We start from the raw sequence: 26,508 nt of genomic DNA, 5'->3' as shown, positions 1-26,508 counted from the left end.
CAGGTTTTGCAGGGTAGTTCAAAGCTCAGCATGAAACATCGTTTGGCTAGTTTCTCGCTGAATTACAGAACCACACAACACACAACAGGTTACTCATCTGCAGAACTGTTGATGAAGAGAAGGCCAAGAATATGCCTAAGTCTAGTTCAACCCAATTTGCCCATGAGTGTTGAGCAAAAACAGTTAAGTCAAAAACGCCATTTTGACTGCCACAAAAAGGAGAGGCACTTCAAGCCAGATGAGCAGGTTCGTATTCTCAGTCCTCCCAACAAGTCCAGTCGAGACAAATGGGATGTTGGGAAAATAGTGGAAGTGTGTGGAACAAAAAGATACTTAGTTGAAGTTGGAGATAGGATTAAAAGTGTTCTTGTTGATCAAATGATTCCAGCCAAAGATGAACCAAAAACTGAGCATGAAGTCCTAATCCCAGAGTTTTTAATCTGAACGTGAGTTGGAAGAGACCACTGTGATTGAAACACAAAGTTCAGTTAGTACAGACAAAGAAACAGATTCCTCTGGTCAAAGTCAGGGTATTAAAACAGAGCCAAACAAGCCAACAGTTGAGTCAACACCTAAACCTGTTACACCTGTTACTGTTAGACGATCAGGCACGATCCGTAAACCAGTAGTCAGATTAGATTTATAAGTTAAGTAACTCAGTGTATAGGTAAAATGAAAATGTGTAGATATGTAAAATAAATATATTTATTTATCATTTAAGATTTCATAAATATTGGTTTAAATCGAGTATCACCACAACAAAATTGTAACTGAGTACTTAGATTTAATACTTAAAAAAAGGAGAGCAGTGTAATGTATTCATACATATTCATGTATATGTTAATGAGTTGGTGTGTATACAAGCAGGGAATGTTGGGTAATAAATCTCTCTCTCGTTGTCCAGGCAACCTGCGTGTAAGTTGTTATTCATTCTGCCGTCCAGAATATAACACCAACCAAGATGTCCCCTTCTAAACTAGCCTCATTTGCCTGAATTTTCCCCACAACCTAGAAACCCTTCCTATCTAGATACCTGTCAAAGTATTTTAAATGTTATTGTACCTTCCTCAACTACCTCCTCTAGCAGCTCGTTACTTATACTCTCTGTGATGTATATGTAATGTAAATGCCAGCGCCCCTGGAGGCCAAGAGCAGAAGCTGGCAAATGTGCCTGTGCTTCGTGACTGAGGTCAAGTGACCTTCTCAGCAGGTGCAGCAGCATCTATGGAGCAAAGGAAATAGGCAACGTTTCGGGCCGAAACCCTTCTTCAGACTGATGTAGGATGGGGGGTGGGGAGAAGAAAGGAGAAAGGAAGAGGAGGAGCCCGAGGGCTGAGGGAGAGCTGAGAAGGGGAGGAGGGGAGCAGACAGCAAGGGCTACCGGAAATTGGAGAAGTCAATGTTTATGCCGCTAGGGTGCAAACTGCCCAAGCGGAATATGAGGTGCTGCTCCTCCAATTTCCGGTGGTGCTCACTCTGGCCATGGAGGAGGCCCAGGACAGAAAGGTCAGATTCGGAATGGGAGGGGGAGTTGAAGTGCTGAGCCACAGGGAGATCAGGTTGGTTAATGCGGACCGAGTGGAGGTGTTCGGCGAAACGATCGCCAAGCCTACGCTTGGTCTCACCGATGTAGATCAGCTGACATCTAGAGCAGCGGATGCAATAGATGAGGTTGGAGGAGTTGCAGGTGAACCTCTGTCGCACTTGGAACGACTGCTTGGGTCCTTGAATGGAGTCGAGGGGGGAGGTAAAGCGACAAGTGTAGCATCTCTTACGGTTGCAAGGGAAAGTGCCCGGGGAGGGGGTGGTGCGGGAGGGAAGGGAAGAATTGACCAGGGAGTTCTGGAGGGAGCGGTCTTTGCGGAAAGCAGACAGGTTGAGATGGGAAGATGTGGCGAGTGGTGGGGTCACGTTGGAGGTGGAGAAAATGACGGAGGACTATTTGTTGTATGTGACGACTAGTGGGGTGAAAGGTGAGGACTAGGGGGACTCTGCCCTTGTTACGAGTGAGGGGATGGGGAGAGAGAGCAGTGTTACGGGGTATTGAAGAGACCCTGGTGAGAGCCTCATCTATAGTAGAGGAGGGGAACCCCTGTTACCTGAAGAAAGAGGACATTTCCGATGCCCTGGTGTGGAACACCTCATCCTGGGAGTAGATGCGGCGTGGATGGAGGAATTGAGAGTAGGGGATGGAGTCCTTACAGGAAGCAGGGTGGTAAGAATTGTAGTCTAGATAGCCATGGGAGTCAGTGGGTTTATAGTGGATGTCGGTCAGAAGTCTATCACCTGCGATGGAGATAGTGAGGTCAGGAAATGGTAGGGAAGTGTCGGAAATGGTCCAGGTGTATTTGAGTGTCGGATGGAAGTTAGTGGTGAAGCGGATGAAGTCAGTCAGTTGTGTGTGGGTGCAGGAGGTAGTACCAAAGCAATTGACGATGTAGCGGAGGTAGAGGTCAGGGATGGGGCCCCGGTACATCTCGAACAAGGATTGTTCGACATACCCTACAAAGAGGCAGGCATAGCTGGGGCCCATGCGCGTGCCCATAGCCACGCCTTGTATTTGGAGGAAATGGGAGGAGTCAAATGAGAAGTTATTAAGGGTAAGGACCAGCTCCGCTAGGCGGAGGAGAGTATCTGTAGACGGGGATTGGTTGGTTCTCCGGTCGAGGAAGAACCGGAGGGCTTTGAGACCCTCCTGGTGGAGGTTGGAGGTGTAGAATGACTGGACGTCCAAGATGAAGATGAGGGGATGGGGGCCTAGAGAATGGAATGCCCAGAGACGACGGAGAGTGTCTGAGGTGTCTTGAACATGGGTAGGGAGGGATTTAACCTGGGGGGATAGGATGGAATCAAGGTATGTGGAAGTAAGTTCTGTAGAGCACGAACAGGCAGAGACAATGGGTCAACCAGGACACTCAGGTTTGTGGATTTTTAGGAGAAGGTAAAATCGGGCCGTGCCGGGCTGGGGAATGATGAGGTTGGAGGCTTGGGGGGGGGGGGGGGGGGGGGGGGCAGGGAGCCGGAATGGATGAAGTCAGTGATGGTGCTAGTGATAATGGCCTGGTGCTCGTCTGTGGGGTCATGGTCCAGGGGTAAGTAGGAGGAGGTGTCCGAGAGTTGGCGCGTGGCCTCAGCTTTGTAGAAATCGACGCGCCAGATTACCACGGCACCTCGCTTGTCGGCGGGTTTGATAACCCAGTCTGGGTTGTTGCGGAATGAGTCGATGGTTGTACGTTCAGGGGGGGAGAGGTTGGAGTGAGACGGGAGTGGAGAAGTTAAGGCGGTTGATGTCCCGCCGGCAGTTTTGAATAAAAAGGTCTAAAGCCGGAGGTCCATGAGGGGGGTTCCAAGAGGAGGGGATCCGTTGGAGACGGGAAAAGGGATCATCAATAGAGGGCGAAGTTTCAGTTAATTGTAGAATAAACTCTTCTTTCAAGATGTCGGAGATGTATTCATTGTGCTAGTCACAACAGGGTCATACAGCGGACATTACATGGTGTCAGAGTAAAAATGGAGGGACTCAAGCCACCGGGACCACTCTCCATGCAAGAAGAAGAAGAAGCATGAGCGACTGCCGAAAAAGAAAAAGAAAACTCGGAGCCGAGGACGGTCAACCTCGGACCTGTATTCATTGTGCTAGTCACAACAGAGTCATACAGCGGACATTACACTCTCACTCTCCCTGTGGAAGAAAGTTACTCCTCAGGTTCCTATTAAATCGTTTCTCACCTTAATCCACTGAACTCCAGTTCTCGATTCCACTACCCTTGGAAAAGACTGTGCATTCACCCCATCTGTTCCCCTCATAAGACTGCCCCTCAACATCCTGCATTCCAGGAAATAGAATCCTTGCTTGCCCAACATTACAACTTGGGCCCTCTATTCCTGTCAATATCCTCGTAAATCTTTGCATTCTTTCCAGATTAATATCAAAGTTCCTGTAGCAGGGTAACCAAAACTGAATACTATAAGTGCAGCTTCATCAACATCTTGTATAACTGTAACTGCATAACTGTAAATGTTCCAACTTCTGCACTCAGCTACCTGACTGAAAGAAATGTATCAAAAGCCACCTCCACCACCCTGTATACCAGTGATGCAACTTTTGGGGAACTGTACATATACTCCTAGATCCCTTGGCACTACAACACTCCCCAGGCCCCTACTATTCACTGTGATCCTTCGCTAAATTCCCAAAGTGTCCTTGGATATATATCACAATCACAACAATACTTTATTAGCCAACTATGCTTTGCAACATACAAGGAATTTCATTAGCCAAGTCAGTCATACAATAAAAAGCAACGGAACACACATAACACATTTTAACATAAACATCCACCACTTCCCTGTGATGGAAGGCGAAAAAAAGTACAATCTCTTATCTGATCATGTTCCGGAAACGTATCAACCATCATACGTCTTAGGACGTCCAGAGCCTTATATGGACTGTCTTCAAGGCTTCTCTTTCATTAAATGCCCCAGGTTCTCTGGTCATTGTGTCTTTCTCCGCAATAAAAATGAAGGAGAAATATTCATGGAGGACCTTGCCCACCTCCTGTAGCTTCACACATAGATAACCACTTTGGTTTCTGGGGGGACCTATTCTCTCTGTCTCATTACCCTTTTAATATAAAATATTTTTGGATTCTCTTTGGATGCAGGACATTTGCATTTCTTATTTTCTCCCTTTAAGGCTTGGTGTCTGCCAGCACTGCACCAATGATGTGGGGGGCAGAATGCCCCAGGATTCTTTCACTGCCGTTCTGTGCAGTTACTGCAGGCTGCGCTTGATCTGCATGCAGGGCAGAAACTTAAATCTTAGCGACAAAATGCCACCATTTTGTTTCTTGAGTAAAATAGATCCTGCTTTAGTGACATCCTGTTTCCCTCCTATTTTATCATAACTGTAAATACTACTAATCTGCTTTTGCCATGCTGTAAATGCCTTGGAGCATTACTGCCATCACATGTCAGTCATAGAAAAGCTCAAATGTCAGTGGCAGATATAGTTGTACAACATAGAAACAAGCCTTTCGGCCCACCATGTCCATGTTGACTATGATGTCTAGTTACGATAATCCAGTTTGTCAAACTATGCAAATTATTTTTTCAACAAATCTTACACTCACAAGGTGGCATTGACAGATATTACATATCAAAAACAAGTTAGAGTGTGCCACCCTCTGGTGAACACGTGCATTGGCTTTGCCTCTCTGCAGAATGGTTACCTATATGCTGCACGCTTGCTACCTCTTGAATGGTTGTGTGACCACTTACTGGAATCTGGATTGTGCACTACAGCATATCTTCAGCCTCCTAAATGCCCCACATTGAATCCAACTGCTTAATAACTTGGAAATGAGGTTGAGCTTGAGTGACAAGAATTATTTGTCTGCTCATACTTGGGATGTGTAAAATATCTTGAAGTTTCCACATGGATACACTTGGCTTGGGATTTTACAAACATGGCAAAAGTAACACTGATCCACTGCTTTGAGGTTACTGCTTTAGCTGTTCCATGTGTAGTATAGAGAAGGGATCACTGATGCCTGAGACTATGAACTTAGTCTATGTGCTGGGTTTAAGATACTGATCCTCTAAAGCTCTTTAACCAAAGGTTGTGGTGGGATACTGGAGGCATTGGTGAATTTCATCACAGATATCTACGTTACTCTAGTACTTCTGTCGGGTTTTTTTAAACCAGTACGTACAATGCTTCAAAGACGTCTCTTTAACGTCTAGTAGTTTCGGCCTTAAAAGGAGGCTGCAGTTTAAATTACAATATTGACAATATCAGTGCGGTAAAGGGGCGCAGCACTAGCACTGCTGCCTCACAGCACCAGAGACCCTGGTTTGAGCCTGACCGCTATGGGGGGGTTTGCACATTCTCCCAGTTACCATGTGGGTTTTCCTCTGGGTGCTCCAGTTTCCTCCCACATTCCAATGACGTGCAGATTTGTAGGTTAATTGGCTTCTGTAAATTACGCATTCTGTGTAAGTGGGATAACACAGAACCGATGATCGATGGTCAGTGGGTCAATGGGCCTATTTCAACGTTGTATCTCTAAACTAAAGTGTTCCTCATAAATCGATCCAAAGTACTAGTTTTGAAAGCCTCTGCAAATTCTGCCTGTTACATAAAATTATAGGCTCTACATCCCATTGGATCTTAATCTGCTTGGATTGTTAGTCTCGCTGTGCAATCTACCTTTTGTATACAGTAGAAATAAAGAACTGCATATGCTGGTTTATACACAATAGGATGCAAAATGCTGGAGTAACTCAGCAGGGCAGGCAGGATCTGTGGAGAATGTCTCTGGATGATGTTTTGGGTCAAGACCCTTCAGACTGATTGTGGGGAGGAAGAAGAAAGCTAGTAAAGGGGAGAGGTGTGGCAGGCAATAGATCGATTTAGACGAGGATTTTTTACGATCGGCAGATGGTTGGACCAGAGGCTAGAAATTAGAAAGGAAGGTGTGAGACGGGTTTAAAGATTTGCACATTGTGAGGCTCGAGGGAGGAATCTATTGATGAGGTGTATCCGTTGTAGCCTCCTGTACGTCGCCATGACCAAGCATAGACTTGGCAACCATTTCACTCGGCACTTGCGCTCGATCTACTGAGGCCTATTGGATCTCCTGGTTGCTAATGATTTAAACTCCCCTTCCCACTCCCACACTGACGTTTCTGTCTTGGGCTGCCTCCATTGCTAGTGAGGCCATACACAAATTGGAGGAACAGCACCTCGCATTCCACGGGATCCTTACAACCCAACGGTGTGAGCATTGAATTCTCCAATTTAGGTAACCTTTCACTAACCCTTCCCCCAACCGACCTCCCCTCTCTCCCCCCCCCCTGCTATTTTCCTCCCTGTGGCTGCACAATCCACAATTCTTCAAGCCTGTCTCACATATTTTCTTATTTCTGGCCTTTGTTCCAACCATTTGCTTATCAAAACCACCGGTCACCTGTGTCGATGTATTACCTGCCACACTTTGTTCTGTCTCTTTTCCAACTATCTTCTCCCCCCACCGCCCAACTATTAGGCTGAAGGGCCTCGGCCAGAAAAGTCACCTATCCATGTTCTCCAGAGATGCTGCCTGACGTACTTAGTTACTCCAGCACTTTTGTATCCTTTTTGCATTAAGTACTTTATACATCATTTGTTGAAAATTTGATTACAGCAAGATGTAATCTGATTTGTTCAGATAGTTTATCATATATTGCCTCTTTTTGTGATATCTTCTGTTTAGATATTGGGCAGTCTTACAAATAAAGTTGTGATGTAAATGATTAATTCAACAATAAATTCTAATACATTATGATATTGCAAGAAACCAAATATTGAGATTTAAAATTCATCACTAAAAAGCCCTTCAATTCTAAGATTGCTTTGCAGATTGTTTCTATATTTAGTTTACTACTATAATATGAATTGAGTGCAATTTCATATAATTGTGCCACTGTTCTTTCTTTCAGATCTCTCAAAGAATAGATTTATTGATATTCCACAAGAACTTTGTTTGTTTGCACCATTGGAGACACTACATTTATACCACAATTGCATTAAATGCATTCCAGAAACTATTGTTAATCTGCAAATGTTAACTTTTCTAAATATTAGGTAAGTGTTTAGCCTTTATGATGAGCAATTGTAAAATTTACGAACTAATTTGATTAACTTGAATAGTGGGTAATCTTTTTATTTAAGAAAGAACTGCAGATGCTGGAAAAATTGAAGGTGTACACAAATGCTGGAGAAACTCAGCGGGTGAGACATCATCTGTGGAGAAAAGCAATAAGCGACGTTTCGGGTCGAGACCCTTCTTCAAACTGAAGAAGAGTCTCGACCCAAAACGTTGCCTATTCCTTTTCTCCACAGATGCTGCCTCACCGGCTGAGTTTCTCCAGCATTTTTGCCTACCTTAATAATCTTTTTTATGATATGCAACAGTATGGCAACCCCTCAACCTGAAAACTTACTTGGGAAAAGACATGTGTATCATTAAGATTACTTTAAACCTTTTGAAGACTTTTTTTTAAAATGTTACTCTAATAAAGTCTAATTTAAATAATATTGAAAAGTTGCATGTAAGAAAAGGTACAAATAGATTTGTTATCACTGATGTGAGCAGACATTTCATTTGAAGGGTACTGCTTCTCAACAAGCAGCATTTCCTCTGTCTGCATTTTATTTGTCAAATGTCTGCATTTTATTAGTTTAGACATGGGGTAGGAGTTTGAATCATTTCAGTGATGTTCTGATAAATATAAAACACAATAAGATACTAGTCTGCTGCTACAACTCCTGGAATAACATTAGTTTATGTGATTAATGAAGAACAATTCTAGTCAAGGGAAATATTGGATGCATTAGTTGGATTTCCTAATTTAAAGAGCTTTGCTATTTTGCTTTGTAAAAGCAAAGTAGGCAACAGCTGCACTACTCTTATTGCAAGGCATTACATCTCCTGATAGGAATTAGTTTAGTTTAGAGCAACAGCATGGAAATAGACCCTTCGGCTCACCGAGTCCACACTGATCAGCGAACCCCGAACACTATTTCTATCCTACACTTGGGACAATTTACAGAAGCCAGTTAACCTAAACACCTGAATGTCTGGAATGTGGGAGGAATCCAGAGTACCTGGAGAAAACCCAGTTACAGGGGGAACGCGCAAACTCCACACAGATCACCCAGTCAGGATCGAACCAAGGCCATTGGGGCTGTAAGGCAGCAACTCTACCACTGTGCCACAAACTACTGAATACATTCACTAGAGCAGCAGGTAATACAGTAAACCCTCGTTATAATGGACCATGGGGGTGAGGGTGAGGGAAATGGTGTCTGTTGTTGTCAATTATCCGCTATAACTAAGTAAGGGATTACTGAGTAATCATTGCACAACTAGTGGAAAAGTAGAAAATCAGAACTGCAGATGCTGGTTAATACAGAAAATAACAGTGCTATTTTAACTGACTCGGTGGGTCAGGCAGCATCTCCGGTGAACACAGATACAATGCCCACCATAATGTTTGGGACAAAGACCCATCATTTATTTATTTGCCTCTGTACTCCACAATTTGAGATATGTAATAGAAAAAATCACATGTGGTTAAAGTGCACATTGTCAGATTTTATTATAGGATATTTTTATACATTTTGGTTTCACCATGTAGAAATTACAGCTGTGTTTATACATAGCCCCCCATTTCACGGCACCATAATGTTTGGGACACATGGCTTGAAAGGCGTTTGTAATTGATCAGGTGTGTTTAATTGCCTCCTTAATGCGGGTATAAGAGAACTCTCAGCACCTATTCTTTCCTCCAGTCTTTCCATCACCTTTGGAAACTTTTACTGCTGTTTTTCAAGATGAGGACCAAAGTTGTACCAATGAAAGTCAAAGAAGCCATTATGAAACTGAGAAACAAGAATAAAACTGTTAGACACATCAGCCAAACAGGCTTACCAAAATGAACTGTTTTGAATATTATTAAGAAGAATGAGCACTGGTGAGCTTACTAATCGCAAAGGGACTGGCAAGCCAAGGAAGATCTCCACAGCTGATGACAGAAAAATTCTCTCTATAGTAAAGAAAAACGTCCAAACACCTGTCCGACAGATCAGCTAAAGATGGCTACAATACAGGCCTGGCAGAGCATCACCAGAGAAGACACCCAGCAACTGGTGATGTCCATGAATCGCAGATTTCAAGCAGTCATTGCATGCAAAGGATATGCAACAAAATACTGAACATGACTACTTTCATTTACATGACATTGCTGTGTCTCAAACAGTATGGTGCCCTGAAATGGGGGGGACTATGTATAAACTGCTATAATTTCTACATGGTGAAACCAAAATGAATAAAAATTGCCTTTATTAAAATTTGACAATGTGAACTTATACCACATGTAATTTTTTCTATTACAAATCTCAAATTGTGGAGTACAAAGGCAAATAAATAAATGATGGGTCTTTGTCCCAAACATTATGGTGATGTTTTGTGTCGAGACCCTTCTTCAGATACTCTGTCTGGAACTGGGCTTGGAATCCAGGTGAGTCATCAGCCTATGTGTAGGAAGGAACGGATGCTGGTTTAAACCGAAGACAGACAAAAAAGCAGGAGTAATTCAGCGGGTCAGACAGCATCTGGAGAAAAGGAATAGATGACCATTTGGGTCGAGGCCCTTCTTCAGACTGAGAATCAGGGGAAATGGAAATGATATATCTGTACATCACCGTCTATATCTCTCGATTCCCTTTCCCCTGACTCTCCGAGGAAGGGTCTCGACTTTAACAATCACCAGCGATGCTGTCAGACCCGCTGAGTTACTCCAGCTTTTTGTGTCTATCTTCTGTTAACCAGCATCTGCAGTTCCTTCCTGTACATAGGCTGATTACTTTATTTTATTGAACTTTCTTTTGTTTATCGTGTTATGTATGGGTGCTGTGTTTACGGACCTGTTACACTGCTGCAAATTAAAGTTTCAGTTACTGTTTTCTTACATATGACAATTAAAACTCTTAACTCCTGAGTGTGCGAAGTAAATAGTTGGGCCCTGAAGAAGTACTGTTGAACAGAGACCATGGGATGCAGGTGCATAGATCCATGAATACATAACACAGGTAGACGGGGTGGTGAAGATGTCACCTGCTTGGCATGCTTCTGCACTGTATTGCTCCATGACTATAGCTTTATGATCAGTGGGAGAATTCCTCTTGGTACACAAAAATGCTGGAGAAACTCAGTGGGTGCAGCAGCATCTATGGAGCGAAGGAAATAGGCAACGTTTCGGGCCGAAACCCTTCTTCAGACTTCTTCATCTTCAGTTCCTTCTTAAACAGAGAATTCCTCTTGATGTGTTCCACATGACTGACCATTATCCTGAGGTATTGGCACTGAGTTGTAAAGTTTCCAATCAAAGGAAGCTGTGGGGCGCCATCAATCTGTCGAATCTTTCCAGAATTTCATCTTTCAATGAGGCAATATACACTGAATAGTCCTTTAATTGTGGAACTGAAATATTTTACTCGCAAACTCTAGTATAAATCATGGTTGTTAGGAGTCTAGAGAATATTTATATGCAGGATAATTCATCAAAAATGTATTCTGATGTTAAAATTGTTGCAGCCTTTCAGGTGGATTTGTTTTTTGTTGTTTTGAGTATTCACTTTATTAAAACATTGCTGGAGCTCCTCAGTTTATGGAAGGCCTGACTTGTGGAAATTCAACTCTGCATATTCTCCGATTATATGCTTTGTTAGACGAATAAATTTATGCGGAAATTTGCATAAAGTCTAATGGATATGTTAAGGTTGAATATAGAAATTGGATGATGCAATACTGAAAGAAAACAAAGTAATATCTGAGGCTCAACTATTTGGGGCAATGGGTTTTTATATTAGTTTTGAAGGAATTTGTTCATTTGACTTGCAGAAAAAACAGTTTACAGACAGTTCTGAGCAGCTGAGCACTTGTATAACCTGGGGAGTGCCTGTATTCACCAGCTGTACCAGATTTATTTTCTTTTGAGGTTTAAGGCACTGCTTGGCTTTGAACTCTTGTTTCTTTTGTAGTCGAAATCTTCTATCAACATTGCCAAAATACCTGTTTAATCTTCCACTTAAAGTTTTAGTCGTGAGTAACAATAAGTTAGTTTCTCTACCTGAGGAAATTGGAAAACTCAAAGACCTAATGGAATTGGTAAGTCTAGGGTTGCTTCCTAGTATCCATTCCTGCAAGTGAATTAGTTGTTCTTGCATGTATTGAGCGTTTAAATGTTTTGTGTAAGCACATTTGACCTAATCAGGGAGACGGTAACTAGAAATTTAATGTTTGTGTGCTCACTAAAAAATAAAATTTTAATTTAAGAATCGGAGGAATTAAAATACAAAAAGAAGCCTGTACAAGTAATCATGTCTATGTTACACCTGACAATACAATAGAGCCTTGTTCTATGGTAGGTATGCAAGCACTTCAGCTCGCTGGTCCCTTCAGCAAAAAAATATAAACTAGCTTCCAACCTTATCCCGTAATGCTCATTTCTATCTCCTACCCAACATTCGCAACAGGAAAGCTCTGGCAGGCTGTTTGTTTTTCCCCCTGCTCTTGCTCTGCTGAACTCATCTCTCCATACCCTCCCCCCCCCCCCCCCCCCCCATCCAGTCACTTCCCATCAATATCTCAGACATCTTGCATGTCCTCCACCTTTTCAACAACTTCCAATTCCTTCGTCCTCACAGCATGATCACCATGGACATCCAGTCCCTAAGCACATCCATTCCTCAAGCTTTGGGGTTCTCTGTTTCTAGAACATAGATTTAACCGGTTACCCTCTACTAAAACACTCCTTCATCTGGTGGAATTTATTCCCACCGTAACAATTTCTCTTTCATCTCCCACTTTATACAAGGTAGTAGCATAGCCACAGCAGGCTGTTTGTTCCCCCCCTACTCGCATAGGCCCCAACTACACCTACCTCTTTGTTGCCTAAATGGAACATTCTTTGTTCTGAAGCTCCTCTGGTATCACTTTCCAACTCACTTTGCTACACTGATGGCTGCACAGGTAACCTGCTCCTCAATCCCTCTATCCACTAGAATCCTCCCTCACACAGCTTTCTTTCCCACTGCACCATCTTTCACCCACCTTCTTAACACTCACTCGATCTGCTCAATACCTCCACACTCCAAATTGCGTCTCCTTCCCACAGATCTCACCTGCTCACCCCTCCTCCCTTATTTGGTCCCATTAGATTCCATCATTTGCAGCCTCTGGTTACCCGCTCCAATCACTTCCATGCCCTTATCTCTACCAGATCTAACTTGATTGGAATGGTAAAATTGCACTTTTGTCGTGTGCTTTTGTAAGATAATATGCAAGTTAATCCTCCAGAATATATCTGACGACTTCAAGGGCAATATTCAGTTTAGTCTTATTACAGATTGCAAGATTTTAGGTACCTGTTCATACACGCAGCGAATGTCTTCATGTTCCAGCCTTTTCAGCACTTAAGTATCTATCTTATAACTATTAAAAGTCTGATCGTGTGTGTAAAAAACAACGCTCTGACGGTAAGATTTTTACATATTCCTGTAGTTTTATCCCGTGAAGTCAATCGGCTTACCTGAAAATTTCTAGCTTTATTTCTTGAGTTATTTATCAAAATGTTCAAAGATTTCAAATAACTTAGAAAATAAACGAGCTCATGACGTCACAATGGGTCTGCTCGCGCGCACTGTTTCCATGGGCAGCCTGCTCTGCACTGTTTTCCACGCGCTGCGAGTGACGTCACCCCCCCCCCCTCGACTCTCAGTCCTTTTATCGCTGGCCGTGGGCCCGGCAGACCGCTCGCCATCGGTCCCGCTGGCCGTGGTCCCGCAGCCCGCTCGCTGTGGGCCCTTCTCTCCCCCCTCCTGCTCTCCCCCCTCCTCCTCTCCCCCTCCTCCTCTCCCCCTCCTCCTCTCCCCCTCCTCCTCTCCCCCTCCTCCTCCCCCCCCCCTCCTCTCCTCTCCCCCCCTCCTCTCCCTCTAAATGGAGCAAATAATGCCCATCATTATATGAAGACCCTATCTGATACCTGTGCTTCAGTTATGATGAAAAACTCTATTTTGAAACCATTCTGTGATTTCAGTTTTCTCTCTGCGTTTCATGCATTGCTTGATGATTTGACACTGGGACATGTTTCCGATTATTCTGGGGGTGGGACACATATTTTCTGGGTTCTTTATATTTAAATATTGAATGTGTGAATGGGGTGAATAAGTTCTTAATACAAAAAGAAAATATTGATGCTGAAAATCTGAACAGAAAATGTTTCAAATCATCTATGTAAGGATAAACAGAATACACAAATTATCTCCAATCAATTTCATGGAAGGTCATTGCCCACAAATATTAACATTCCCTACAAACACTGCCTGACTTTGCAAAGTACGTCGAGCATTTTCCAAGAGATTCCCAACTTCAAAAATGCAAGTCATGTTTTGGCTGTGGATGCTTAGTAAAGAATAGATTGGAAAGTGTAAAGCCAACAATGAATACACTTGGTTTAAATTTAATATGCTCTATTTTGTTCACAGGATGTTAGCTGCAATGAGATTCAAATCCTTCCTCACCAGATGGAAAAGCTTCAGTCACTCAGAGAATTGAATATTAGGAGAAATCATCTGCATGTATTACCTGAAGGTTAAAACAAATATCTGAGCATTTTACTTTCCTTAAGAGGACAAATGTGTCTTTTGATGATTTTGAAACATTTATTAATCTGCATATTGATATAATTCTTTTTTTTTTTTTTTCAGAATTAGCAGAGCTTCCTCTTGTAAAATTAGACTTTTCCTGCAATAAAGTGACCAAAATACCCATCAGTTTTAGAAAGCTCAAATGTCTTCAGGTTATGATATTAGATAACAACCCAATGCAATCTCCTCCAGCTCAGGTTTGTATAAGATATGTTCAGAGTTGTGTAATATCAGTTTGTTTTGGAACAAACTTTTTCATTGTATGACATTTAAATATAATTCATTAGTTAACATAATGCATTGAGTTCCCTTAAAAATAAACTTAATTTTCTGCAGATTTGTATCAAAGGTAAGTACATATATTCAAGTTCCTGAATATCCAATCATGTCGCATAGACAAGAAGCCAGATTCTTTGGATCTTCCTTCTTTGGATAAGAGATCACATCCTCAAGCCCTTACAGATAGGTTAGTTTTGTATTTGATATAAAGTGGGTTTGTTGTATGGAAACAAATTGTTGTGAAACTGACTTTTAAAATTGACTTGACATTTTCTACTAATTTTGCCTATGTGTGAAAAAGCAAAGAGTCCTCAAGCAAATGAGCAATAGTTGTTAGCTCTAAGGAATAACAAGATAACAATTTCCCCAATTCATGTTCAGGATTGTTTTAAATTTCTACCAAGTCCATTTTTGAAGGACTATGGAGAAGAGAAATTATTTTATGGCTTAAAAAAAAACAGTTGAACAGCCAAAACATTGGAAATCTAGTGTAGATGAAGATGATTCAGCTATCATTCAGCAATTAAAGACCATAAAAAATGCATAATGACATTAAAAATGGTGTGGTGCAATAAAAACATCACTGATTCATCCAGTCCAGTCTCAGTTACCTTCTACAAGAACTGTTGCATAATACTATTGCATTACACATGCCAACAAAATAAGCCAGCTAAGCATGTGGACAGGTTCAAATCACCAGAAAAGTAGCACTGAAATCCTGCATTTGGGTTTCTGCTAAATGCATTAACTAAATAGGCTGTGTTGTATACATCAATATTCTGACTACATTTCTGATCACCGATTTCATTGGCAACTTCACTCTTGAAAGAATTATAACTACCAACTCTTAACAACAGCATTGTACAATTCCAAATGCTGTCTTCAACTACATCCCACACTAGGAAATCTCTGTAATATGCTCTATGCATTTTGAGTTGATAATGTTTAATTAAGTTTTGAAAACTCACTGTATTAATGTACCTTTCCTAAATGAAGGACATCATCGGTAGGAAAAGGAATGAGGTGCTGCAAATTTTGTTTAGGAAGTTGTGTAAAAGGCTAAAATTCTGGACCTCCAGGGTAGTGATAGATTCATAGAGTGATACAGTGTGGAAACAGGCCCTTCGGCCCATCTAACCCACACTGGCCAACATTGTCCCAGCTACAGTAGTCCCACTTGCCTGCACTTGGTCCAAATCCCTCCAAACCTGTCCTATCCATGTACCTGTCTAACTGTTTCTTAAACGATGGGATAGTCCCAGTCTCAACTACCTCCTCTGGCAGCTTGTTCCATGCACCTACCACCCTTTGTGTGAAAATGTTAACCCCTCCGATTCCTATTAAATCTTTTCCCCTTCACCTTGAACCTATGTCCTCTGGTCCTTGATTCCCCTACTCTGGGCAAAAGACTCTCTGCATCTACCTGATCTATTCCCCTAATGATTTTGTACACCTCTATAAGATGCCCCCTCATCCTCCTGCACTCCAAGGAAGAGAGACCCAGCCTACTCTCCCTATAGCTCACACCTAGTCCTAGCAACATCTTCGTAAATCTTTTCTGAATGCTTTCAAGCTTGACAATATCGTTCCTATAACATGGTGCCCAGAACTGAACACAATATTCTAAATGCGGTCTCACCAACGTCTTATACAACTGCAACATGACCTCCCAACGTCTGTACTCGATAGTCTGACTGATGAAGGCCATGTCAAAAGTCTTTTTGACCACCTTATCTACCTGTGACTCGACCTTCAAGGAACCGTGAGTCTGCACTCCTAGATCCCTCTGCTCTACAACACTACCCAGAGGCCTACCATTTACTGTGTAGGTACTGTCCTTGTTCGACATCGCAAATGCAACACCTCGCACTTCTCTGCTTCCTTAGATATGGTGCCCAAAATTGCTCACAATATTCCAAATGCAGCCTTACCAGCACCTTGGAGAGCCTCAGCATTACATCCCTGAGGGGGTAAAAAGGTAACCAGAGAGAGAATAGAGGCCACTCAGAAACTCGGTCATATCTGTGGAGCTGCAGGAAATAGGCAAGGTCCTCAAGAGTATTTCTCATTTGTTTTATACCGTGGAGAAAGACGTGAAGATTGGGGATCTTGGGGAACTTGAGTACAGGCGAGGAGGTGCTGAACAACCTAATGCATATGAAGGTAGACAAATCTCTTAGGCATGATCAGATATAACTGAGGACAATATGGGAAGCTAGAGAAGAAATTGCAGCTTCCCTGGCTGAGATTTAAGAGCTATAATTAAACACAGGTGAGGTGCCGGGAGGGTTGCAAATGTTGTGCCTTTATTTAAGAAGGGCTGCAATGAAAAGCCTTTGAACTATAGGCCGGTGAGTCTTAACATCTCTGGTCGGAAAGTTACGAGAGAATGTCTGCTGCTGTTGCTTGCTCCCTCCATCCTCCTCTCCGATTACCGATTTTCAAGGGCTCACCAGACTTCCCTCTCCGTGCAGATTCTCAGTTCCGCAGTGAGTAATCAAAGAGTACAGAGAAGATAAAAAATAAAAAATAAATAAAAATATTAACATTTAAACATTTAACATATTTCTAAACATGGCTTTCAAAAAAATAAGCTTGTTTTTATTTTGTTCCTTTCAAAATCAACAGAGAAAATTATGTGGTTCAAGCTGGTTCTGGTGGGAAACCCATAAGGTTGGCTGAGCCTAGGGAAGAAGGGCTGAAGAGCAGTGGAACCGCAGTTGCTAACAACATTTGACCTTGCACATTTTTGTGGAAATCTCACAACTATTGCCACTATTTGGATAACTGCCCGTTTGCCCCAAAATCTGCAGCAATAAATTCAAGTAACTCACTTCATGCTCAGAACTGTTGACTGGTGTGGAATTTACCAACATTTGGAAAAAGGTTCACACTATGGATGTATTCAATTAATTACAAAGATAGTGTAATTATTAAGTTTAGATTATATGAAAAAAGTTTTAAATTAAGTAAAAGGATGATTTTCCCTTTTCACTTAATTCTGTTAAATAATCTTTAATTTACTTTCCAGCATGGAAGATTTTTATCCAGTTAAAAACCATGGTCCTGATTCGGGCATTGGTAGTGACAATGGTGATAAACGATTGTCTACAACTGAAGTAAGTTGCATTAATTTATTTTGCAGTAATAGATGTAAACTGTCAACAACGTTATGAAAGCACTAATTATCATTTGATTAGCTCTAGTTTTAGTTCATTATGTCTATGCAGAAAATATGCTTTACACGTGGCTGCAAATTTTTGCACTCTACTTTAGACTCCAAATTAACTGAAAATCCCTAGTTCATGGTGAGTTACCCCCTTGAACTGTTGTGGTCCTTTGGATGAACGCACTCTTACAGTGTTATTGGGTTCGGCAACATAAGGAATTCCTGCGTTTGTATTTCTTTGCAGCTTGGAGGTAGTGGTATTCCAATGTCTTTCCTTTCTGCCCTCATCCTCCAAGGTGCTGGAGATTATGGGTGCTATTGGAGTTGCCTAGCAGTGGTGCAGGGTATGAAGGGTTATGGTTTGGAGGTATCAATCAAATAGGCTGGATGGGACTGAATTGCTTGTGTGTTGGAGCTTAATTCATCCAGGAAGCTGAAGAGTTTTGTAAACACGCTCCTGCCTTTTACCTTAGTGTTGGTGAGAAGACATTGGGATGTCAGAAGATGAGTGACTTGCAATTTCTGTTTGGTTACCAGAATTGTAGGGAACTCAGTGATGTTAATGTATTTGAATATTATGGGCAGGTGATTCTTTTTTTTAAACTATATAGGAGGTGGCCAATTGATGCCTCAAGACTATGCGGATTCTCGGAGCAAGCCCATCATCACATTCTCCAATTTAGTCTCTCGTAAACTATTTATTCACCGCCCATCGAGACTGAGTCTTTTACACACACCATGCAAGAGCTAATTTACAGGAGCTGATTGGGGGATATGGGAGGAAACCAGACCATCCAGGGACAACCTATGTCAACAAATGGAGGTTGTGAACACTTCTCATGGCTCTGGTGAAATTGAACTAAAGCTGAGAAGGCAACGCAATGACATCATCTACTGTGCCATCTTCTCTCCTTGGAAATGGTTAGTGCTTGGTACTTGTAGGTCGAATGCTGCTTGCCGTTTATCGTTATCTAGATCTTGCTGCTTCATTTACTGAGGAGTGTCAAATAGAATTGAACATTGTGTAGTCATCAGCATACATCCCCACTCCCGATTCCTCATTGGATGGAAGGCCATTAATTAACCTCTTGCAGGTGCTTGGGTGTGGGACATTGCTTTGAAGAGCTGCTTCTCTATGGCTTGACTGACTGAACTCAAATAGATAAAACTTCTTCCTTTATGTGAGCGGCCACTTCATCCATTGGAGTGTTTAAACATGACTCCATTGATGGCGCACACCGTCAGATGTTGCCTTGACCTCGAGGTCATTCCCTGCTCTCCTCCATGGTATGCAAGTATTTGCCCCAAAGAAACAAGGCGATCTTGAGACTAAGTATTCCTGATGAATATCAATTTGATCAGGTTTTTAGTGTGCAAGTTTTGCTTCATAACATTGTCAGTGACACTTTAGGGCTTTGCTTTTGATTTATATTTTAGAGGTGCAGCTTAAAAACAGGCCATTTGGCCAACTGTGTCTGTGCCGACCAGTGATCACCCGTGCACGAGTGCTATCCGACACTCGGGATAATTTACAGAAGACAATTAAACTGCAAACCTGCACATCTTTGGAGTATGGGAGGAAACCGGAGCACCCAGAGAAAACCCACGCGGTCAGAGGGAGACTATACAAACTCCGTACATACAGCACCTTTAGTCATGATCAAAACCAAGTTGATCCCTGGTGCTGTAAAGCAGTAACTCTATCACGATGCCATCCCTGCGCCAATTTGCTGATGGATGAGATTATTTGGATAATTGATTATTAGTGGTACTGGATTTGTCCTGCTTTGTTGGGTAGATGCCAGTGATGAAACTGTACTGGAACTGATTGGTTGAAAGGGGTTACTTCTGGATAGTAAGTGCTGTATCTGAAGAGGGGTTCGAACCTGAAACGTCACCCATCCTTTTTCATTATACGAATCAGCAGAAGGCTAACTTCTGTGGGATCTTGGTAAGAAACCGAAATAGATAATTTTATTTCGCATTTAAGGAAGAATGTTTCTGATTTGTCTTAAACATCTGCACATTGCACCCACCATTTTCTTTGGATGAGGTGTTATACAGCATCAAAACGGGCTCTTTGGCCCAAATAGCCCATCCTCATCAATATGCCTCATCTACACTAGCCTACCTGCCCAGTTTGACCCATAATCTTCTAAACCTGTCCAAATGTCTCTTAAACATAATGCCTCAATTACTTCAGGGCTCTCACTTAACTTTTTTTCCCTGTGGCCAGCCGGGCAACCTAGGCAGCTTTTTATTTAGCCAAATTACAGTTTAGGGGGTCATCTAAGACGGTTTGCATGACGCGTGCGATACTCCATGACACTCCATCAGCTGTTAAGGCAGAGGTTTACCTCCTCCAATCTCATCTACTGTCCCCCACTGTTCTCGCTGTGGGCTCGTATATATCAGTGAGGCCGAGCGCAGACCGGGCGATCATTTCGCCGACCACTTATGCTAGGTTCGCATTTGTCTACGCTATCTCCCGGTTGCCAAACATTTAAACTCCATCCTGGGCCTCCTCCACTGTTAGAGTGAGGTCACATGCAAATTGGTGGAACAGCAACTCATATTTACAACCCAGTGGTATGAACATAGATTTCTCTAATTTTCAAGTAACCCTTGCATTCTCTAGATATGTGAAATTAAAACTCATCGAGCTTGATGGAGAATCATGCAAATTGAAAAGGGTTATTTGAGAAGGCTTAGGTTTTGAGTTGCCTGGCTGTTTGGTTTTTGTTTTCTTGGATTTTGTGCTTCATTTGACAAAAATGACCAGCAAGTGGCAGTAGACTCCAGGTAATTCTGCTTTTACAATTTATTTTCTCTCAAGCGAACTAACAAGCATTCAGCTGTGTTTTATTTGCAGAGATTTCTTAACACATTTTCTCCCACATTTTTGTGCTTCAACTTAGCCACCAAATTTAGCACCAATCAATTGTGAGGTTCCTCAATGAAAATTAAAATCCCAGGAAAAGAAGGCAAATTATTGTTTTAGGAAATTGGCTTAATGGTAGGAGTCTGATGGAATAATGGTTGTTTCTGACTACTGGTGATCTACAAGAATCTGTGTGATGTCTATAACTGTTCTTGTAAGCAACATTGGTGTATTCAAGTTTAGTGATAACATAAAAATTTACATTTGAAACGTTAAATTGCAGTCTTAATAGAACAACAGAAAAAAAAATGCTGGCAAATGGACTTGCGCATGTCAGAAAATGCAAGATCATATTGTTAAGACCTAATAAAGATTAGTACCTGAATGCTAAAAAACCTGAGATAGTAGAGATCCATGTGTATCGTAAAACTGCCACTAATAAATATGTAATGGAAAAGGATAATAAATTGCCTGTAGTTCATGTAGGGCCCAAATACAAGAGGGCAGAAGTTGTGCTACAGTTATTTAAAGCATTGTTTTAATGTGCCTCAAGTACTGAGAACAATTGTGGATATAGTGGATAAGAAAGGATTTGTTGGACTAGGGAATGCAATTTAAGTTTGAGAATGTACCTGGGTTCGAGTAGTAAATTCTGAGTTTGCACTAGCCAGCATTTTATTCCCTGGAATATCGAAAGTTAAACTTAATTTGATTGAAGGAAAAAATAAACTATGGTAAATAGTAAAATGTATTCATGACTAATGTTCCGAATCTGGAATGTTTCAGCAGTTAGACGAGGGCCAGGTAGCTAGATTCTATTTGGAAACTGATTTTGTGTTTATTTGTTTAGCCCTCAGATGATGATACAGTTAGCCTACATTCACAATTATCCGAAATAGCCAAGGATATTCCTCTGAAATCGGACAATCATTTGACTGGAAATAAAGTAAACTCCCATAAGAGTAAGTACGTTGCAGATGTGTTTTACTTAGTTGAATTTTATGTATTTGTACTTATTTATCGCCATTTTGTTCCCCACCTCTTTTCTTGAAAGTGCTGACTTTTTGGTGAATTAGCATTAAAATGGGAGCTGGGTAAATTTTTAGTTGTTGACTACTTTAGCAAATTGTTAGGTTGTTGGTATAGTGGCAACACTTGAAGTCTGTGGATTCCAAAGACACTATTAGTCGGAGCTGCTGGGTGATCATAAATGCTAATTATTTTCCTTGGTAATGTGCTCAGTGTAAAGTGGTTGAAAGAGATTGAAATCAAAATGCTCCTAGTCCATGTAGATTGGCTGCTTGTGGAATGATAGTATTAAATTAAAGCAGAAAAGAGTGGAACTATTCAGCAAAGCAAGCAGCATCAGTGGAGAGAGTTAAAACCAGAATTGGCAATTCTGGTTCATGTCCTATTTTCAAAACTGGGAACAATAATCTTTGTTTTCAAATATATGGCCTCTCCACTTCCTATCTTTGTATTTGTCTCTATCCTGTATCACTCAAATTTCTGTGTAAATGCACATTGTTAAACAAATTCTCAAGACCGCAAAATATCACATTTTTTTCTATAAAATAGGGTGAACGTTTTGCTTGGTGAAAAGCACTATTGATGGAATTTGGTGCGTTAATTCGAAAAATGATGGTTTGCAGGATTTTCTTAAATAATTTGAAACTTTGCACCAGTTTCAAGTGATTTTTTTTTTTCCCTTCTGCATTTCCTATTCTTTTCTGTATTTTAGGCTCACTGGATCAGGAGCATTTTGACTTTATTGAGAACACTGAAGAGGAGAAAACACCGTCATCTGAAGCAGATGTTCATCCAAGAGTTCCATTTGTGACCTGTACAAAAGTACGATGATTACCTATTCATATAAGGGTAACTGATAAAAACATGCATCTCTGTGACATCAACAGTGCTTATTATCTTTGAATGCATGATATTTTATCACTTTGTTTATTAAATTAAATTAAATGTAATATTTATCCTCTTTATCCATAATATTGGATTACACACCGATGCTATGCTGCTGTCTCACAGCTGTAGGGACCTGTACAAGTCTTGGATGGATGCTCTAGTTTCCTGCTACATCCCATATGTATGATCCTTTTGCCACTTACTACATTTCAGAATAATTTAGAGTATGTTAACCGTTTTGGCAAGTTGATTAGCAACTGTAAATTATGCTGAGGTGTAGTAAGTGGCAAAAGAATCACAAGGAGAGTGGATGGAAGAACAGGCACAGAAATGGAGCATAGGACTGATCCTATCACATTACAGAGAGTCAGCATGCACCTGATGGGCTGAATAATCTCCTTCTGTTTAATAATGTCCGCATAATACCCCAATCCTGGATGTTTAATAATGTCAGCATAGTATCCCAATCCAGTGTATGTAGTTATATGAATATTAAACTAACTAAAATTGGAGCTGCAGATTATTGCATACAACAATCTCAGTAATAGCACAACCAAGGACCTCTGCCATTGGAAGAATATCGATACCCAACAAAAGTAAAATTTAGTCTTTCAAAATTGGAAAAAAGTAATAAAGCAAATGAAAAATAAAAATAAACAGCTGGAATTACTTTGGTCCATGACTTATCAAAACTGGAAACTTGAATTTTAGTTTTCAAATATTTTCATGATTTCCCATTTCTTATTTTTGAACCTGCCTCTATACTAAACGTACCTTCTATAGTGTTATGAAATACATGTTTACTTTTTACGGGCAGAGGAGCATTCTATTTCAGTTACAAATAAATTGTCCTGTTTAATAACTCTGTTTTCAATATTTGTAGCCTTTTTAGGTTGTTCCTTTGAAGAAATTTTATATTGTTCACAAGTTATTGATATTAGTAGAAATATTTTCCATTATTTTATTTTATCAGTTTATTTCATTTTTGTTTTTATTTATTTTAACTCACCAGTCTGATCTCTAAACTGAACGTATTCCAAAAAAGTAAATGCTAGCCTTGATAGCTGGTGTACATGAGAAAAGGGCTTCACTGACTTCAAATCCATCCAAACTGCTATGGGTTCTCTTGCCAAGATGATCCCTATGTGGCACTAGGCTACACTGATGTGCAGGAAATTGGTTTTCGATGGAAGGCAATACACAGGACTATAACGGAAGAAACATTGCGATTAGGAAAATGTAGCCACCAAAATCAGTGCAGGCAAATGTTTGAGGTGTTATTTTAATTGTGCCCTTGCACAGAAATGTAAATTCAGCCATAACTCTTTGCTGTTGTACCCTTTATTCCAATTTTTAAATCTAGAATGCGATGTTTGTTTCACTTTTTAGTTTGACAAACTTTCCCTCTAATTGGTTAAGATTTAGTTTTGTGCAGCTCGACCTTACCCTATGGCTCATTTATTTTATTTCCCCAAACCTCATTTCCTCATTCATTCTATCAAAATCTGCAGCCTTTTTTCATAATTTCATAACTATTTTTCCCTCAATTTTCACATGCCACGTGTCCTTTACCGTAAAAATTAAAATCTTACGAACCCTTGGCTACTATTGGAGCATGACACAAGATGCATCTCTCATCTGAAAATGATCCATTATTGATATATATTTTCTGTTCTTTAAATTATTTAATCTATTTTCTATAAAACAATGCCTTAATTTTATCAAGAGTTTCTATGCAGCACTCTTATCAAGTCTTTTTTTTTAATTTTTATTAGAAGTACGGTAAGTTACAATAATACACAACACATATGTCTTAATACATTTTTTTGTACCGCTTCATTTTTTAGCTTTAAGAAAAGATAGAAGTAAAGAAAGTAAGGAAAGTGCGCAAGAGTCGTGAAGGTGCAAGAGAGTGTTGAGAAAAGAAAGCCCCTTAGAAAAGAAGTTAGAGAAGGAAGTAAAGAAAGAAAGTAGACCCTAGAAAAGAAGGAAAAAGAAAGGAGAAACATAACATTAAACTCCGCAGAAAGGGAACTCCCAACCAAGTCTGTTTTGTTGTTGTTTTGTTGCCAGATCCTGGTACCATTTATTTATTTATTTATTTTTAAAATTAATTTTCAAACATATCTGATATCCACATTTTTATTGTTGGTGTGGGTGCATTTTTCCAGAATTTAAGTATAAGCTTTTTTCCCATTATTAGCCCATAATTGAGTAAATTCTTCTGAAACACGTTTAGTTCAGGGTTACCTTCCGATATTCCAAAAATAATATCAAGTCTTTGACTGCATTTTATTTGTCAATGAACTTCAAAGACTGTTTAAGTTTGTCAGACATGATTTTCTTTTATTTTATTGAAAAATATTCGTTATTTTCCTTAAAATAATATGAAGTAAGGGTATTGCAACCTAACGCAGATTTTCAATTGTATTGCCCATCATTGACAGATCACAAGATAGTGAACAGGAGCTAGAGCTCTTGTTGAATTCTGGCACACATTTTCTCTTACGTCACCTCCAATCTTATTTCAAAGAAATGTTGATCAATGGGAGATTTGGTGGCAAAGGAAATTTGATTATTGGAAAGATATGGCTGAATACTTTGTTTACCATTGGGTGGAAATCATTTCTCAAAATACAATTGGACAATTGAACTGGCAAATTTGCAACCAGAATTATATAAAAGTAATTTTCATGATGATGGTCTGGTCATATAATAGCTTGATTTTTTTTGGGGGGGAGGAATCTGGTGATAATTGGGAGAAATTTGTGCTTGATACTTTTATTTATAATTTATCTTGGTTCAAAATTGATGACATTTCAATAATCAATTTTTATCTCAGGATCGAGGAAAGCTATCTGAAAGATCACAGTTTATGGAAGAAAATAACTGGGAAGATGAGTCAAGGTATGAATGTGTAGTTGCTTACATGGATCTGCAAAGGAAACTATAGAGGGCCACTGATCTTAAAAGCACTGTATTGTGTTTTTTAAAATTAGAGCAAATTCTAATATCCCAGTTAATTCCTCTGAAATAGATCTTGCAACAAATTATATTCCAGTGCATTAGAGGGCAGCTGGATGTTGCTTAATTCATGAATGTGTCTTTCCAAAATATGTTTGATAAATTACCTGTTAGGCATGTTGGCAAAATTGAAATTCTGATAAGCGATTTGAAAATTTGAATTTATCATTTCCACTTGATAATTTGCAGTGTATTTTTTAAATTTGCAGATTAAGCAAATGTAAAAATATAGTAAAAAATAAGGAATATACACCTACTCTGGGTAAAAGATGCTGTCCATTCACCCAATCTATTCCCATGATTTTATACACCTCTATAAGATCATCTGTTAGCCTCCTGCACTCCAAAGAATAAAGTCCTCGCCTGCCCAACCTTTCCTTCTAGCTCGAGTCCTGGCAATATACTCCTAAATGTTCTCTGCACTCTTTTAGTAGCTTAATTACATTCTTCCTATAGCAGGATGATCAAAACAGAACATCATACCTCAAATTACATCATATTAACGTCTTGTACAACTGTAGCATAACGTCTATGCTCTGTACCCAGAATGATGAAGACCAATGTACCACAGCTGCCTTTATGTTCTATTCACCTGTGACACCATGTCTGGACTACCACATGTCCTGGACCCTCACCATTCACTGTGAAGGTCCTGCCCTGGTTTGACTTTCCAAAATGCAAGATCTTGCACTTTTCTGCATTAAACTCCATTAGCTGTTCCTCGACCCACATGCCTTGGCCCTGCTGTAATTTCTGATAACATTCTACATTGTCTATGTTATCACATACTTTAGTGTCAATCAAGGGCAGGATCTTCACTGAAAGTGGTGTAACATATAGTTACGGTTGTGAAAAGTACTTTTGGCATGTTCGCCTTTATCAGACAAGGAATTGAGTGCAGAACAAAACAAAATGCTGGAGTAACTCAGCAGGTCATGCAGCATCTGTGAAGGGAATGAACAGGCAATGTTTGGGGTTGGGACC

The 26,508-nt window shown here is 40.5% G+C and overlaps 1 protein-coding gene across 1 annotated transcript in view; it reads left to right on the top strand.

Moving 5' to 3' along the window:
- Window positions 1–26,508, top strand: part of lrch2 (leucine rich repeats and calponin homology domain containing 2) — a 105,847-nt gene that overhangs the window by 31,846 nt on the left and 47,493 nt on the right. Inside the window, exons 2-10 of the mRNA XM_033030357.1 lie at window positions 7,483–7,627; window positions 11,588–11,714; window positions 14,093–14,198; window positions 14,315–14,473; window positions 14,609–14,720; window positions 17,565–17,652; window positions 21,434–21,545; window positions 22,325–22,434; window positions 25,343–25,407. Coding sequence (XP_032886248.1) covers window positions 7,483–7,627; window positions 11,588–11,714; window positions 14,093–14,198; window positions 14,315–14,473; window positions 14,609–14,720; window positions 17,565–17,652; window positions 21,434–21,545; window positions 22,325–22,434; window positions 25,343–25,407 — 1,024 coding nt within the window. The remainder of the gene's footprint in view (window positions 1–7,482; window positions 7,628–11,587; window positions 11,715–14,092; window positions 14,199–14,314; window positions 14,474–14,608; window positions 14,721–17,564; window positions 17,653–21,433; window positions 21,546–22,324; window positions 22,435–25,342; window positions 25,408–26,508) is intronic.

Source organism: Amblyraja radiata, chromosome 12 (genome assembly GCF_010909765.2).
Source record: "Amblyraja radiata isolate CabotCenter1 chromosome 12, sAmbRad1.1.pri, whole genome shotgun sequence".
NCBI classification, from domain to species: domain Eukaryota; kingdom Metazoa; phylum Chordata; class Chondrichthyes; order Rajiformes; family Rajidae; genus Amblyraja; species Amblyraja radiata.
Note: the sequence above shows the minus strand (reverse complement) of the source record. Positions and strands in the feature narration are given on the sequence as shown.